The 18,832-nt window shown below is 36.6% G+C and overlaps 1 protein-coding gene across 5 annotated transcripts in view; it reads right to left on the bottom strand.

Moving 5' to 3' along the window:
- Positions 1–7,560: 7,560 nt before the first annotated feature.
- The window catches only part of SH3GLB1 (SH3 domain containing GRB2 like, endophilin B1), a 31,995-nt gene continuing 20,723 nt past the window's right edge, over positions 7,561–18,832 (bottom strand). For 3 of the 5 annotated variants that reach the window (XM_057500392.1, XM_057500394.1, XM_036890150.2), the window contains 4 exons: positions 13,601–13,690; positions 13,121–13,224; positions 8,398–8,629; positions 7,561–8,024 (listed from right to left, as the gene is read on the bottom strand). In XM_057500392.1, the coding sequence (XP_057356375.1) occupies positions 7,917–8,024; positions 8,398–8,629; positions 13,121–13,224; positions 13,601–13,690 (534 nt within the window). In that variant the 3' untranslated portion in view covers positions 7,561–7,916. The remainder of the gene's footprint in view (positions 8,025–8,397; positions 8,630–13,120; positions 13,225–13,600; positions 13,691–18,832) is intronic. The other 2 variants (XM_057500393.1, XM_036890151.2) reach the window with 1 other exon arrangement.

Genomic DNA, 18,832 nt, shown 5'->3' with positions numbered 1-18,832 from the left:
TTACAGACTGCTAAACCCAGCTTTCCTGGGAGCGGCCACAGAATGTTGTTGAGGCACCTGGGATAATGAGATGGGGCACAGCCCAAAGCTGTCCTGGACTGAGGAGGGAGGGTGGTCTCTGAGTTCCCTCTCCACCAACAGAAATAAGAGGATCTGTATGTGGACCTTAAGTGTCCCTGGAGATGGTTTGATATATGTAGGGACAAAGAATTCTCTACTTTCTGATGATCTGACAGGTGAAGGCTCAGAGTCACTGTAATTCAGGGTATTAAAGTGAAGCTCTTTGTGTTCATTCATAACCCCAGGTTGATGAAAATGGAAATAATGGCAGTCACGTGACATTCAATCCCTTAATCAGGCCAAGAGCTCTGGCCCCTTAAACTCTGCTTTGGTGCTTATGCTGTCTTCTGTGCCCCTTTTATGAGGGGCCTCCTCCTGAGCACCAGCATGTTTCTCTATGTGAACAGTCAATTTGAAGTTTTATTATTCTTCCTTCTTTGCTTTGGCTGCTGGAATCTGCATCAGATTTGCCATTCATGAGTAACAATTCAGCAAGATCTATTATGCATTTTCAAACTATCATTTTTCCTTTGTACACATTTACCTTTTTCCTGTTAGGTGGTATACATTTTCCTAACTGTCTAGCCTTTGTTGAAAGAAGAGAGCAGGAGTGTGCACAGATATGGAAAAAAAGAAAGGTGGAGAAAAGAGAGGAGAGGAGAAAGGAAGGAAAGTTAAACCATTTTGGAGGACATTTACATAGAAAAGCTTAACAAGGTAAATAGCCCAATCCAGACTTGAGGTGACTGATCCTACATTTAACTTGAAGTATAGATGTAGCCAGAAAAAAACACTCCATTCCCTAATAAATTACTGTTTTGCAAAGCACAAGTCAGTGATGAGCACTGTATATAAAATGAACCAGTCAGTTGGAAGTAATAATTGAAAGATTCTTGATTTTACTCTCAAAGTAGACATGCATTTTATATGATATTGATGTCCAAAAGGGGCAATGTTTCTTAGGCAAACACATGTAATAGCACCAAGTCTGAGTCATAGTAGATCCTTTGTATAAACTGGAAAGCTACAGGCAGCAATGGGGGTTTGCTGAAACCTGGCTTTAGGTGTGTCAGGAGCTAGGGGACACAAAGTCCCTGTCTTTGAGCTCCGCTACGTTAGCAAATAATTGCAATTCAAGACAATAAATGCCATAATTGAGTTACATGTATATATATGGGTAATTAATTCTGCTTAAGGGACTCCAGAATGTCTTCATAGTGAGGAAGCCTTTGAGCTTACTCTTAACAAATGAGGGTCCTGAGGTAGAGCTGGACAAAGGAAACTATATAGAAAAGGCAACAGGCATCAAAGTATGTGGTTGTTGGGGATTACCCACATATGATAGCTCCTTTCAGAAAACTTCACTAGAGCAAGGCACTAGGCAGAATCAGGTGCCCTAAGCCCTAGTACACCAGGCTTTCAGAGAGGTTACTTTTAACAGTTGCCCATCTTCTTTTACCTCAGTCTTTTGTTTTCACAAACCTGAAGTCTCCTGAATAGCCTTACCCACACCCAAGTTCTCTTACCACTGACTTTTTATTGGCTGAGTGGCTCTAGTTATAATCAATAACCCAGATGCTAATTTATCTTACTGGGTTTGGGGTAAATCCAGGCTCCTATCTATGGCCAAGATCCTCACCTGACCCCCAACTACTTGGTGATGTACTTGGCCTACTGCTAGGCTACTGCTTCCATACCTGTTGGCAATGAGCTATTATTGACTGAGTCACTATATAAAGAGCTCTGCCCAGTGCTCTCACAGAAGCAGAGACAGAGGTGGATTACAGATCTGCAGACTGCTGGATGCAGGTATGATTCTAGTGTCCTATGACCATTGTGAGAATTCAGCCAAGTATAAACCCTTTTACTCCAGGAATGTTCTGTTGCCATTTCTTGGTCTCACAGAATCCATAGTGAACCTGCCAGGGGCTAAAACCCTCAGGTGAGACACTGGGTTTCATATAAATGTGAAAATGGGTTGGGCCCTGGGGGTTTATGTGCTGTGATTACTGTAACTGTTAACTCTGGGACAACAATCTTTGGAAATATTCCTGAACAACTTTTAGAATTCAGATACTTCACTAAATAAATTTCATTATGGGTTAATGAATTTCATATTCTCTAGTCCTGGGTTGCTATTTGGACCTAGCTAATTATACCATTACCTATATTGAGCTGAGCCCTGTATATCAGGTTCTCACAGGTGGACAGCCCTCCAAAGCACAAAGACCAGCTGTGGGCCAAGGGCGGAACAGTTACAATGAGAAGTTTGGTTGCCTGCTGTGTCCAGCTTACCATTTTAGAATATGATTACTGCTTTGATAAATTGCCATAAGAACATACTATCAATTGATATCTCCCCTAAGACACTTTGGGAGTTCTGTCTGTTTAGGTTACTCAAATACCTGAGTGTGGAAAAACGAGATTCTTTAAGAACTAGGTTTTGTAGGTACAGTAGGATGTATGATGCAGTGTCCATTTTCTGTGACAGCTTTCACTAATATTTTATTTTGCAATGGCATTGTATTTACTCCATGTTAACAGAGGTTAATAATAGCAACAATGTTAACATACTCAGCTGGAAATCCTAGTAAGTTATATTTTTTCTATTAGGTGCTGGGCACTTGGACCATATGACTAACCCTTTCAAACCTTCAAGGTAGTTAATCTTATTCTCATCCTAGAGATGAGCAAACAGGCTCAAGGATGTTGACTGACAGAAAACCAGGCAACCAAGTAGGAGAACCACTGTTTGCCTACCTTCCAAAGTTTCTACTTTTGTCCATTATGGCTGTGCTTTCTAAAACCAGTAAGCCTGCATCAAAACTACTAAAATTCCAGTTCACTTAATATTGCTCTATCATTCCAGCAAGTCAGAAAGGTGATAGTGCTTCCAGGAGACTACTGAATAAAAAGCAAGCAAGCTAGAACTACAAATAATGTCCAAATGGGAGGTAGAACAGTAAATGACCACATCAGAGTAGCTTAAGACTGCTCTAGCTTTTAATTTTTCAGGGTCTTTCTATCTTCTTCTTACCATGTATTTTTAAACTGAAGCCTCAAAGAACATACAGTTTGGAAGCCCTCCAAAGAGAAACAGTTATTATTTCATGTACTTCTGATAACAGCATAAACTGATATTTTCTAGAGGGCAAAGTGGTAGTAACAGCAGCTATTAAAAACTGGCACACTACCTACAGTAGCAATTCCACTTTCAATGTTCATCTTAAGGAAATACACAGAACACATAAAAGATTTAGCAACACAATTTCTTCAGTTTATTAGTGAAAAATTGGAAACAACCTAAAAATCAACAGTTTAATAAAATGTGGCACATATGATGGGATACCACGCAGCCATTAAAAAAGATGTAGAAATATATTAGACACAGCAGGATAGTTATGTTGTCAAGTGAAAAAAAAAGTTACAAAACAGTAATTACAACTTGATCCCATTTAAAAAATCTATAAATGCAGGAGTCTGGAAGGCTATCACCTAAGTAACAGTTCTCCCAGGACAGTGGGATTACAGGTGGCTTTTGTCTTTTAAACTCTCATTTTAATTTCCCCCCCTTTCCCAACATTATTTATGAATTGTATTACTCAAAAAGCATTAACAATTCTTAAAAAGTATCCTTTGACGTAGGAACGAGAGCAGAGCTTGGCAAACTGAGGAACAGGGATGGACTTCAGTGGCTTATCGGGGAGCTTCGGTGTCCAATGGTCACTGTGCTGAGTGGAAGTGTGGGCAGTAGTGCTTACCTTTCTCCAGACTAAGGGATCCACTCCCAGAAACCCTTCATAGTAACCAAGCACTGGCATTCCAAGCAGTATTTCCCTGACATACACTAAACATACTCTTGTACCTCCACACCCACTTGGAATTTAGCCCAGGCAGGTTCTTCCACACTTGAGAGCAGTGTTGTTGGTGATGGTACAGAAGGCAGAGAGTATTTCTCAAGTGACGTCAGACAGTAGGTCTGAAGGTGAAAGGCAAGTTTTCCCTGTTCTAAAGAAGTGGTTCTCAAACTTTAGAGTGCAACAATCCCTCAAATGGCTTGTAAAAAGATTGCTGGGCCCTACCCTAGAGTTTGATTCAGATCTTGGATAAGGCATTTTTTCTTTCATTTGACAAATATTTATTGAGTACATACTGTGTGCTAGGTCTTGTGCTAAGAGTTGGGAATTTAACTGTGATCGAAAGAATTACAGTCTCTACTGCAGGAAGCGAGCCCACATTCTTGAGTGACAGATACATACTACACAAATAAATTATAAACTGTATTAGTGCTAGAACACAGTAAAGAGTTTTTTTAAATGTTACATTGAAGAACTAAGACTAGTTCTACAGCCCCTTGAAGACAAAAACTAAGTACAAATAAAGTAGAAAGTACTTGAAATGTGAATTCGCATTTTTAGTACGTTCCTAGGTAAGGCTTGATAGTGCCCATCTTGGGACCTCACACTGAGAACCACTGCTCTACTGAATGGACTTTCTAACTAGGATAATGTGGGGAAAAGGGCAGGTGCACTCATGGAATTCCCTTCTTCCCGTTTGGGTCTCATCTTGAGGTAAAAGAAAGTCATCTGGAGAAGGGGCTGAGGCAAAGCTGGCTGTAGGCAAAATTACAAAGCCATCTGACTGTTACGGCTCTTACCCATGCTTGAAGTTCTGTATACTAGGGTAACATATTTCAAGATTTCAGGTGTTTGGGAGGTAGGGAAGTTTTTGAGGAATCCTGTCAGCAAAACATGGACATAGCTGGGCCTAAGTAAACAAAGCTGTTGCTTCTTTTCCTGCATTCCATCATCTTCCCCACAGTGTATTTCAGAAATGTCCTCCCAACACCAGCTCCTCCATTCACACAGTTTCTTTATTTTGGTGGGGGATAATAGCACACAGACTATGAGAGTAGACTCTAACCTCCAACCCACTGGTGGCTCTGGCCTCAGGCTTCTTATTTCTCATGTTACTCTGAGTGAGGTACATTTCCATTTCTGGGACCTAATCTCCAACAGTATTAATTTTTCTGATTAGCACCATAAAAAATGATTTAACACCATGACCTTTTAGGTTAGATTACTTTGAGGACAAATGTAGAGATAACCCAATCACTTTTTGTAAGCATCTAAAATTATTTCCAAGTTTATTATTTCATTCATATGTGCATTCATTACATGTTACTATACCTTTATATTAAACTCAGGCACAGAGCTTATTTAAATAGTTCTGAATTGCACCATGAATTAATAGGCTTCCCAAACGTTTTTTCCATGCCTAAAACCTTTGTGGGCCTTTACCTGAGTAAAAATTAAACCTGTGACTTTATAAAATAGGCAAAAGTCAAAATAAAAGAAATACCCCCACCCCCTGCCCAAACAACCAATCAAACACAACTCCATTAAAATAAAAAGCATTAAACGTAAGAATAAGCCCATATACTGCGATGGACTTGTGGTAGACAAAGGCACAGAAGCCTTTGAACCTTAACACTATTGAAGGATTGCACTTTATTGGGTTGCTATAATCAATATGCATTTGATGAAAAGCAGAAGGATCTGATAAAGGTTCTGATAAGAACTTACAGACTGTGGTGAAGTTTAACCTAGATCTGGGTCTGATTTAAGGAGGGTGGAGGAAAGGACTGATGAGCAGAATAGAGCATAGGTACCATCAGAGGTATCTGTGGTACACAGTCATAAACAAAGACTGCAGTCTGGGTAAGTCAGGAAGCTCCAGGGGCTAACAAGGGGAAACTGATGTTTCTCTTATGTGCCAAACCCTCCCCTAAAAATGACCTAACATAAAAGATAACCTTTGCTATAGAACCTTTACAATACCCTTTAAGGTGGCATATTATCTCCATTTTACTAATAAGGAAATGGCGGTTTATATAACATCTGAGTGGAAGCCCAAAGAGCACATCTGACAATCACTGGATTTGAATCCAGGACAATTTCACTCCAGTTACATATACTCCTTTCCCTTCAATCTTCTCCTTCCCATAAGCCTCATTTATAGTTGCTGTTTAAGCAGGCCTGAATTTTCTGTTATCTTTTAAAGCCTAAATCTGGACTTAATGTAATAGATGTTAATCTAGGCTGGCTGTAGAACTTCCTTTCTGGGGAAAAATACCTTCACTTGGCTCTATAACTAACAGCTTGAGCAGCTTTTGGGGTTCTTTATGGCAATTCAAAATTACAGCATCTTATATACAACTATAAAGTTGAAAAAGAATTTCTCATAACATAAAAATAAAAGGGCAACTACTGTTAGAGTTTGGATGTGACCTAAATTATCAACACGTTTACCGAACTCTTATTATGAGCTCTTAAACACCATTTTAAAACATCCTTTGTGTTATTCACCAGTTTTTAAAGTACCAAAAAATATCATTTTTTGTAACATTCTCTGAAGAAATGAAAACACTTTTGCACATCGTGCATAAGCCAGACTGAGCTACTTTTACAGTTGTCAGAATGCGTTACACTCTCTTGGTTCCAGACCTGGCACATCTTTTCCCCTCTACCTGGAATACTTCCCTTTCCTAACCATCTCCCACTCCCAGATCTGAATTAAGTGACTCTCAAAACTCCCAAATACAGCACCCTGTATTTTATCATGACACTGCTTCTGTTTTATGATAGTTGTTTATTTCTTTTTCGGTATCCTCCACTGGCCTCTAAGGTCTTCAGGGGGATGGACTGTGCGCATCTGGTTCAGGGTAGTGTCCCCAGCTGATTAGCATAGTGCCTGACCCTCAACAACTCTCTGATGAATGAAAGAACGAGAGCAGAAGTTCTAACATGGAAACAATCTGCTGATTCACAGCAATTTTCTGACTTCAAGTGTAACACTAATCATTTCATTAGTGTGTATTCCATAACTCGAGATCCTGATCAAGACAACCTAAGTTCATTAATATATTTTGATCATTTTTTTAGTAGACTAAGAGTAACCAAAGGTATATTGTTTGTATACAATTTATGATAAATGTAGTTGCACTAATTCATATTTTTATAAGGATTTGTTTTTCAATAACAAATTCTCTTTACAGCAGCATTATGTTATTAATGGATGCAATTATGATTATGCATTAAATTGTGCCAACTGAACAATCTTAAAAGCTTTGCTTAGTGAATTGAAATTGTTTCAGACATTTTAGAACCTTAACTGCAAATATACAAGAGAAACTGGTAATGCTTTTCAAGAACTAGTTGTTCTTAAATTTAAAAGAAACCATTCAGTAGTGTTTAATAAAACACCGCCCCCCTCCACCCCCCAGCACCAGCCCCAACAAATAACCCATTGAAATCATTAAATTTATGTTGGAAAACAAGGTAAACATGGAATAATTGCCTTTGTTTATGGAAACATTCAGAAACATATTCTTTACAAAAGAGGTCTATATCCTAGAGGTCTTTTTAAACCAACAGTTTAAAACAAATTTGAATTTTATTCTTTGGCTATTAGTTATACCTAATAAATGAGTCACTGATATCAATTCACAATAAATTTATTTTCATAAAAGAAAAGCTTGCTGTTAATGAAAAATTCAGTAGAAAACAGTTCTGCTTTAAGTTGGGGCTCAAAAGTAGAAGCTGCTTGTTAGTGAAACCTCAGTAGAAAGAGAATTTTGTAAGAAAACATTCTCAGCAAGAAAACTCTAACATAAATTCCATAATGAAATATTTACCATGCAATTTTATTGGCAGAAAGACTGGTTTCTGATGGCTGGTGTTTTCTTTTCGGTCTCTTAAGACATTAACATGGAAGACACTTAAACCTGCTTTATTTTGAGTTACTTGTATATAAATACAGTGTCATGATGGGTAATCTTTCCATAGTCCACCTAGTTAATTGAGCAGTTCTAAGTAGGTAATTGGCACCCTACCCTTCTGATTTCCTCTTTCCCCCATTAGCCAGTCTGAATCCATTCCAATGACACTGAACACAGTGATCACCTACAAAATAAAATATTTCCAGTTATTAACTGTTAAAAAATAAACAGAAAATTAATCAGCTTTGTATTTAAACTACTCACTATCAAAGGGCATTTAAATATTGTTATCAATTTTGCTGAAAGATTAAGGACTTTATTAGAAGCAGTTTTAGAAATCTTTCAGTTATTTAGTTAAAAGCTTTAAATATTTCTGTGATGTTCCATTTTGTTAAACATAAGTTAAAATTTTATAAAATGTAATACAACCACCTGAAATCTATGAAAGCATTCATGGTAAACTATTTCTAAATAAGTAATGAGGAATTTGCATTTTGTTATATAATACTAGAAGGTATGTTAAGTCATGATTTTCTTCTCATACCCCCATTCCTTACCTCATCTGCCAGAAGTGATAATTCACTACTATTTGCAGCATCATAATCATACAGAACCCTGGCCTTCCTGCTGCCACTGCACTCCTTAAGGTCAATGAGGTTGGAGGAAGAGGTGATTACGAGGCCACTTGTTGGAGTCAAAGCAGAAGAACCAATCACATTTGATGAAGCAGCAGATGATGTAGGTGCCACCGATGTCTGATTGTTGTTACAGTGATAATTGGATGGAAAACTGTTGAAAATAAAATGGCCAATTATCTCTTTCCAAAGGAATAAAGCTCCTGAATACCACCACTTGGTGGCAGTGTTTACTTCTTACTAACCCCCACTATAGATAAAAATTTATAGATATTAATATTTTAATGAGAGTGTACTATCTAGCTTATATCTCTTGAGCCAATTACACTAGAGGAAATTCAGGTGGTTTTCAAATATAAATCCTTGAAAGTTAAATTTCAAAACTGTCCTTACAATTATAAATTTGAGTTTTTTTAAAAAAAACACAATGGCTATACCAGAAAAAATGAAAAATGAGTTTATCCTTAAAGGACTTCCAAAAAACTTCTATTAGTATGTTTTATTAATCTTTTCCTCCTTTTATAAATTGTTAAACTAAACTGTCAGTGAAAAACTAAATATTAGATACTACAAGGTTTCTCAACTCTTCAGAAATATTTCAGTAATTGAACTCTTTTAAAAGGATTGATCCAATCACATTTTCCTATTCATTCAAACGACAAATTGAGTATCTACATGTCCACCATTGCTGCCACAAGCTGAAGACTCAAGACGAAATGGTACCATTCCTTTATGGACACAGAGACAAGTATAGAGATGGCCGTTCAAATACCATGATAATTATAGTATTTTATTATAATATTATCAAAAAAATACTGATAATTACGATTAAGACATTAAGATAATGGGAAACTAGGGAAAATTTCACAAGTTTGTTTGTCTTCTATTTTTTAGGGGAAAAAAAACAAAGGTTTTTATTACAAGTCAGTGAAATCCCTATGATTAATGTGCTTATAAAGATAATTAGAATTTTCAATTTATTATAAGGCTACTGTTTTTCCGACTGTACTAAATGGAAAACAACATAAAATGGAAGGCTTATAATCATTCTAATTCAACCATTTCTAAGGCTGAAAATTCCCCATGAAAATTCATTATTTTAATTTTAATAAATCCATTAAATATAAAAGGCCTCATTTAGTAGGGTAGGTTAAATTCATGCCTCCATAAAATATAATTTCCTTCTCTTGGAAGTTAAGAGTCAGCCAGAAGCAAAATTCCCTTTAATCTTAACCTCTAATCCTTCCCTTTACTCCTTATGCCTGTGCTTATCTCCCACACTCCTTTTATCCTTCAGGTGGATGGTGTAGAGTTGGAGGAAGCAGGAACTGCATGTTCCTTATTACTATTAATATTCTTCTCCCTAACCAATCCTACCTAACGTATGGATTTCTATTATTTGACTATATATTATCCACCATCTCTTGTTGCAATCATCTACAGATGCCTCATTCCTTTTCCTTCATTTCTAGATTTTAGCTCCTGGCTCACTGACACTATAACTTAATTTGGTGATTTTAATATTCATACAGACAATTCTTCCAGCACTGTGGCCTCTCAGATCCATGAACTCCTCTCTTCTAATGATTCTGTGCCTGAACCTAGTTCAGCCACCTGTTCCCACTGCCTCCCATCTAGACCTTATCAATTCTAAAAACTATAACTCTCCAGTAATCAAAACTGCCAACATCCTATTCTCCAACCATCACCTTTTTTTCCCCCCTAGCACTTCTGCTACAACAAACCTATCTTGGATCTATAGTCTTACTATAGACCTACCATTTGATCCTACCAACATGCCCTCATGTCCATGGTTAGTTATTATAATCACCCCCTTGTGTGTTTCTTCATCTCTTATGCCCCTCACTTCATCATACTGACTTGGTAAAAATCTCCCTTTTGGCTATTCAGTATCCATGTACCTACTGTGAGAATAGAAAAATGCAAAACCATGTTGTCTGGTCTTACATTAAATTTATGAGTGGGAACCTCACATAAGTCCACAATGCTGCCTGGCAATCACACTACATTTCTCTAGTTCACTCACTTTCCATTCTCCTGATGATTATTTCATACTCTTTCACTCATCCTCAAAATTCCAGCAATTCTCTCCTAGCCTTTCCATTCAGCTCACGTGTTACTTCCTTTTTAACTGAGAGGAAAAAGAACAATCAGGAATCCATGCTCTGGCCATTTCTCCTCTTACTAAAGATGCTGTTGATGCTCCTAATAAAGCTAACTTCTCTACCTGTGCATAAAATCTCATCTTCTTTTTCCTCTCAAGGATATCACACTAGCAATTCTTCCCTTTTCTCCCCACATTATCATATCTCTACATTTACTCTATCATTTCTCCTATCTTAAAAAACAAGCAAAAATCTGCTAGCCCTTACTGCAAACAAGCTTTTGCCCTTACTGTTCCAGCAAAACTACTCTTGTCAAGGTCAGCAATGACTTCAGTGTTCTAAATCCAGTGGTCTATTAGCAGTCCTCATTTCACTTGACTTATCTAAGTGATCACAGTGGGTCACAGTCCTCCACTTTCCTACATCTCGACTTGACTTCCGGGTCACACACTTGGTTCACTCTCACCTCACTATTCATTCCTTACTATCCTCCCTAGCTGTCCTCAGCTCTGTGTGGGAATACTTCAGGGCTCAGCCCTCAGCCCTCTGCTTTTCTCCACCTATACTTATTGCCTTGCTGATACCACCTAGTCTCACAGACTTAAATATCATTGATGTGTTGATGACTCTAACTTACATCTCTAATTCACTGCCCCCAAACTCCAGACTTGTACATCTAAAACTGGATACACCCACTTTAGATATGTAATGGACTTCTCAAACTTATGTCTGAAGCTGGGCTTCTGATATACAGGATGTACCCTCCTTCCCCACGCCATGTTGCTCCTCCTGGGGCACTCCCCATTTTAATTAACCACAGCTCCATACTTTCAGTTGCTCAGGCCAAATACTTGCAGTAATTCTTGGCTCCTCTAAGCCTCACATACATGAAGTCTGTCATTAAATCATGCTGGCTCCATTTTAAAATACACCCAGGGTTTGACCTCTTTTACCACATCTATCAGGCACCCTGATTGAAGCCACCACCATCTCTTCACTGGATTCTTGACTAAATTATATGTGCAGTAGGTTCCAAACAGGTCTGTTAGGTTCCACCCATGCCCTTTAACACCTGTCTTCAAAAGAACAAGAATGATCTTGTTGAAGGCTAAAATCAAATCACGTCACTTTTAAGATCAAAATCCTCCAAAGATTCCTCATCTTGAGTAAAGACCAAAGCCAAAATTGGCTTCCAAAACCCTGTGTGCTCCAGCTCCATTCCCCAATTCAGCTCTAACTAAGCCCTCCCTGCAGCCGCTGGAACGGAACAGCTAGGTTCTTGCTGCAGGGTCTCTACTCTTGCTGTACTATCGTCCAGAAGTATTTCCTCTCAGATGCCCCATGCATTGCTTCCTTATGTCTTTCAAGTTTGTTTTCCCTGACTACTGCAAACCTCTACCCTCAACCAAAATACTTCCCTGCTGTATTTCTCTCCATAGCATTTACCACCTTCTAATATATTATGTTTGTCACATACATATTGGTTTTCTATTCCCCTCTATGAAATAGAATGTAGGTTCCATGAAGGCAGGGGTTTGATCTATTTTGATTACATTGTAATCTTTCATGTCTAGAATTGTGCATTTTTAAAAATTAAAAGGAAATGTTTCTCTGATGGATAAAAAGGTTCTAATGATAAAAATAATAAGTTCCTAATTCAGGTTTCACTCTAACGTTAAGAACATACTTCCTAGCATCTCTTCCTCAATGAACTCAGTTCCTTTTTAAAAAATAATTTCATTTTTACTCAGTTTCTCAGCAATTCTTAAATATATACACTTCTGATGATAAAAATGGTAATAAGTTCTTCCCCCCACCCATATGTAGGTGTACATACACATACACACACACATGGCTTTTAAAGTCTCTAACCATGGAATTTACTTTCAAATTTACTAGCATAATCAGCCGTTAACTACTGAGGTCTACCTACGTCAATTTTGGGGAATTAATAGTAAAGGGAAAACAACTCCCAACCAACTGAAAAAAAAAGAAGTCATTTGCACCAAGAACTTTCATTGATATGTTTAAAAAAACTGTAGAGTAGCTGCCACTGCAGCTTGAAATATGAAACCTTCCAATAATTTAACAAATACATTTATTAATCTTGTGACTAGTGCTTTCGTTTCCTCATTTGAAAAATGTGCATAATAAAAGAATCTACCTCACTAGCATGTGGACTCTAACATTATTACACATGAGGTACCAGAAGACTGCCCGGGACAGCCGGAGCCCTTGTTACGTGACTGCTGTCATTCAGTTACCACTTATACCGACACTGCTATTACAGCCATTAACATTACAACTTGGTATCTTCTCATCCCTGTTAACATTCTTCGGTGCCAGAAAAGCTCAAAATGTTTTCGTTACTTCAGACATTTGATAATTACTTTCCTTAAAAAAAATCTATTTTAAGCAAGCTAATAAAATCTTCTAATCTTCACCTCTATTATTAGTTCATATGCAAAAATCTGAATTTCTTCTCCTATCAGGAGTTTAACATGTTAAAAGGATATTACCACCTTCCCAGTTGTTTCTGAAGGTCTAACATGTACTGGTAACATTGTGCATAGTAAGTCATCTGGGCTTCTACAAAGTCATTCAGGCAGCGGAGGTGATGGGCCTGTAAAGGAAAGTTACAATCACTTCTGAGTCCTCTAGTTAGAGTGGTAAATGTGAAGGGGAGACAGCACAACACTGTAATCATCAGTATCTAGCAATTCATTATAAGGCTCATTAAGATTGACCTCAGTCACCAGTGTGGTAACAATCTGTTAGCAAACAAAAACTAAGAACTGGATTTGATGACTGGAGGAGAACTACGTAATGAGTTCTCTTAAATACAAAAATTTTAAATATTTCTTTATAAATCTTGGAAGGTGCCACAATTCAGAATTCCTTAATAAATGACTGAAAAGGAAGTTGAGTTCTTCCTCCCCCAATTGCCATAGAACTATCAGTCTTCTGTTCCAATGAATTTCCAAGGAATGAACACTCACATGTGTACTGCTGATTCCCTCTAGCAGAAGTCTGGTAATCTCTGCTTGACGATCAAATTCACTTTGAGTTATTCTTAATTCCTGTTCAGACTTAAATTAGAGCATAGTTTTAGAATCTCATTAGAGGACTAAGTCCATTTTATATACATTTGTTTAGACAGCTAAAAGATCCTGTAAACAAACCCCAAGTGATAACCTGTCAATTCCCTGATTTTGCTTTCTATCTAAAGTGGTCCTTGGTTTCCAGACCTTAGATTTTCTAGTATTACTCAATCTAGACAGAACTGACTGCTCACCAGTACTTGACTTAAAAGAATCTATTCATGTCAAAGCTTAATGACATATACATGAAAGCCTAGAAAAAGTACAGGACAGTCAATATGTTATCATATATTTTCTAGTACCAATTTTGCTAATTTTAACATTTTACAAGACTTAAAGATTATCAGTTTACATGTATAAAATTTCAAGAAATTCAATTGTAACACTGTAGTTAAGATGGCCTTCAATCTCAAATGAAAAAACTTCAGAGTGAAGCTACAGGATTAAAACCTCTTACATTTAGTTACCAAATACACACTTGTTTCTAGGAATACAGTTCTTGTTTTCTAGGAAAAAGGATTCTTTGTCCTACATTAATGTCTTTCTTTTTGGTTTTCCTTCCAAACTCCATAAAATATGCATTAAACAGGAATATTATCTATAACATATGCTAGGGTTTATCTTCAAGTTATGGGTGACCTTCAATTGATTGTAGTGTGCTGGTAAACTGGCTCTTCAGGAAATAAAATAAAGCTCTAATATATTGATTTTCATGGTATCAATACTTCTACTGTAGCTCTTCAGGCTGTCAAGGTGAAGTCACTGACGCGGAGCCTGACCGGGGTGTGCACGATAGCATACAACTACAAGCATCAACTCTCTGGTACGGGCTTGGTGCTGGGACAAAATAGTTCACTAAAAACTCAGCGACCTAAAATAGTAAATAATAGCAAAAACATCTCAAACCTTTAGCAAGAGCTGGTTGGTAGTTAAGAGAGGAGGAAAACAGAATATCACAGCTCACTCAAAATAGTCACCTTACCCTGCTGGGAATCATCAATGGTGATTCTGTCACTATAATGGTATTTTCTACTATTCTTCAGGATAAACAGCTTTCTCCTCTCCAAATAATAACAATACTTCTAAGACTGTCTTACGTATAAAAACAAGGTCTGAACTTTTTCCTTTCATACCCCATTTTCCCTCTCTTTCACATTTTGGTGGCAATAGTTAACCTAGTGAACCTGTCAACAAAGTAGTAGCAGCAAAATAGATAATCAGTTAATATAATTACGCCCATCCCAAGGCAACAGACCTGCTGGCAGAAGTGACTAAGAAATGACGACTAACTGAGTTTATGGAAACAAGCTTCAATTACTCAGTAAGTCAAGAGTTAAAATTAAATGTACTTGACTGAAATCAGAACACATGGTGCTTTGATAACAGGGCTGAATAAGCTTCATCTGGAAGGTACTATGAAGCAGAAAAAAGTCCCAGGAGAAGAAAAGAATCCTGTTCCTCCTAAGGAATGTGTTAAGGAAAACCAATCACTTCAGTGTTACATTTGTACCATTTACTGTTCTGTTTGGTTGAATACAAACAGGTTTTGATTAAAGTAAGTAACCATAGCAAAAATAAAATAAATGAGCTTCAGAAGTAAATGAGGATAGTCCCATATAGGTTTTTGACTATGAAAGTACAATTTGATTTAACAGCCCTAGTAGAAATGGCAGAAAATTCTTCTGTAACGAGCTGTAAGCAAGTAAGCTAGGTAGTAGATTAAAAGTGACCAGGAATTTGGAATCTGAAGAGGAAATATACTGAATAAAAAAATATAAAATGATCTCACTACAAAGGATCAGTCTTCTATGTTTGAGGAAAATTTAATTATTTGTGAAGAAAGGCACCATGTTAAAAAGCCTGGGAACTCATTCTCCTGTACAATGTAGATCTTACATTTAGAAAAGATAAATGACAGGAGGAAATGAATCTCATCTGAACAGGTTTCAGTGTATGTCTGGGGTGGATGCGAATTGTCAAATGTCCCAAACCTTCTCTACTTCTGACACATATAATTGGTCACAATAATGAGTCTGAGAGGCTGAGGAAACTGAAATTAGGTTCAGCATACCAATTTACATAGGAAGAAAATACTCATTTTAAAGGGGTTAAAGAAAAACAATGAATTAAAAGGATTTTATTCTGTCCTCCAGAATGTCTCATTCCCTGACTTAATTTTGTGATTAACAGAGGCCTAGAATTTTAAGGAAAACATCTGCTTAGAATTACTGTTACTGGACTAACTGGAGTATAGGACAGCATAACTTGAGTAAGGAAGCAAGAAGAGTGCTTTCAGGCTGTAAGTTGAGAAAAAGGGTAAGATTTTGGTCTGTGACATCAGGATCAGGTGACTATATGTAGAAATTTTGGGCATGCTTTTGAGGCATTTGCTGTGACAATCTTGTTCAGTGCTATCTACTTTTTCTATGGGTGTAAATCTTAAAATATTCCAGGAATATGATTATTTAAAATTATATACTTTTAAATTATAAAACTGACAGAAGACATAGAAGGAAAAAAACCCCAAGTTCATTTTGATATATATATTTTCCTATATACATACATAAAATTTGTTTCAAGCATTTTTTCCCATTATATCAAGATTTCCCAAACTTAAAGGACTGCAGAAACAGTTTTTTTTGGTGTAGTTGTATGTTAACCAAAGTGGAAGAGACCCTACTTTTCCTGTTCAACCTACACTCTTCTATGTTACTCTGCCCCTTTTTCATACTAGAAGTTTAGAAAGAAATCAAAGGCCAGGGTGGAACCATAAATAAGTTAATGAATGGATTCTACAAAGGGGAATGACAGCATGAGTCATGAATTTCCCAATGGATTTCCAAGTCATAGAATCAATAGCTTCATTTGTCCTATGCATGAAATAGATTGTATAGTCAGCAATCCTACAGAGTTAGAAAATAAAGTTTGTAAAGCTATGAATAGTCAGGGGCCACAAGTACAACCTGCCCTCATTCCCCATCATTGTCCTCATCTGAAGTTAGATTTTGGTAGGTCTGAACATGGGAAGTAAATTAAAAATACTTCTGTAGACCTCAAATAGCATTTGAGACAAATCTGCACTCAAGTCATAATTTTACTCCTTAAATCTATGCTTAGTTATTTGATTTCCCTGCTCATCTACAGCTTCTAAAAGTGACAGCCTCACCCTTAGGGAGGAGACAACATACTTCAAAAACAAACAACAGATTCCATTTTACACAGTACAATAATGGATAATCATAATAATGACCCTAACTGTAACTAAAATTAAATATATATTATCCTGCACTTAATGCAGCAGTAAAATACTTTCTTACAAATATTTTCAACTAAAATGGCAGAAAAGTTAGCTCTGGTGCTGAAGAGAACCAAGCTTCAGTTACACAGAAAATTCACTTGTGTGACATGATATATTCAATTCTCTGAAAGGGCAGGATGTTAACTATTTTACATAATTAACATATAAATAAGCCAAGTATTTAAACTGTCTTTTGGCAAAGCACTGTGAAGATTACCACTTAATATCACAGGTATTTAGTATTTATCAGAGCCTGTGCAAGACACATTTCTGCATCACTGTCCCGGTGCTCTGTGGAGTTATTACTAGCCAAACAGACCTGAGCTTTCCATAATAATTTTCCGTTTTTATAAGATATGTAACACAGACTATGACTAGCTCCATGGTTGTTGACCAATAAATGTTTATGTAATCACAATTGTTTCATAATTCTGTGGTTTAATAATTTACTTACTTTTGTCACTTCCTCTGCCCAAATCTAGCCAGCATTAAAAATTGAGAGAAATATATAGCATGAAAGTTGGACTTTAACATTTTCTACAACTTAGTATAGAAAAATGTATTTTAATTCAAATGGAATACTCTCCTTTTCCAGAATCACATTAACAGATTAAATACAGTAGAAACTAAATCAGTACAGTTTTATATACTGTGAAAGTAAGCCTTCTTTAATGTATCCATACTGTCAGTTTTTTTGAATTTTACACTAATTCTATAAATTTGTAGTATTAACAGTTTTCCAAAATTGGGAATATTTAACCCCTCTTAGTTCTAGTTCTCTATCGGTAAAATGAAAGGTTTGGACAAAATGATTGTCTCATTTAGTGCTAAAATTCTAGAATTTTAGGCAATTAAAATAAAGCAAGGATAAATGGACACTGAATGTGAATGATACAGCCATGGGGGTGGGGGGCACAATAAACTTGATATATAATGAATTTACAATTACCAGAGTTAAATATGTTTTACTACAAGTAGATGACTTCAGTAGTAAAACAAATGCCTAATAAATGAAATAGTCTTGCTTATTATTTAGGATATAAAGAAAAACTATGATTTATATACTAAATTACCAATGACTGAAATAGTCTCACACTTTTCATTTACCTACAGATAGGACAATGGAAACAAATGAATGCATTCTCTTGCTATCTAAGGAAAGCTCTTATTCAGCCCAGGGCCTCAATAATTACAGTAGTTTAAAATACAAAAACGCATTTTACATACTCTGTTCAATAATCTTCCCCAGGCTTTAGGTCAATGCTAATGGATAAATAGCAGTCAATTAATATGAGTTTTTGTGCTATGCTCAGATTTTAGGAATTTCTATTTTATTAAAAAATAAAAAACTTCTGGCATCTCAAAACTTTCCTCAAACCAAGCTCATTAGATGCACTGGATACTGTAGAACAATTTTCATTTCCAATTCTTGCCCAAGGCTATCACTGTTCTGAAACATGTGAATTAGCACTGGGTGGGGCATAAGCCTCATTACTACAGAAATACTCAACTACTGGGGTTTGTCTCATCCTGGAATTGCAGTAGAAATTAGTTCTATGTTGAGTTTGGGTGAATATTAAGGTAAACATTAAAGATACTGAGAAGCAAAGTAAATTTGTACCCCCTATATTCTCTAAGTAAACTTTGTTAATTTTCTTTGCTAAAAGTGAATATATGAAGTGCCAGTTAAAGTAACTTTTATCTGATATAAAAGACATTGTATGTTTACATTCTAAATTCTGAATTTGGTATAGCTAGTGTATCTGGCAATCAGAACACATAGTTTCTTTTCTTCAAGTTTCAATATTACTTCAGCTAGTATTCCCTGTGCT

This window comes from Manis pentadactyla, chromosome 4 (genome assembly GCF_030020395.1).
Source record: "Manis pentadactyla isolate mManPen7 chromosome 4, mManPen7.hap1, whole genome shotgun sequence".
Lineage (NCBI taxonomy): Eukaryota > Metazoa > Chordata > Mammalia > Pholidota > Manidae > Manis > Manis pentadactyla.
This window is presented reverse-complemented; position numbering and strand designations above follow the sequence as displayed.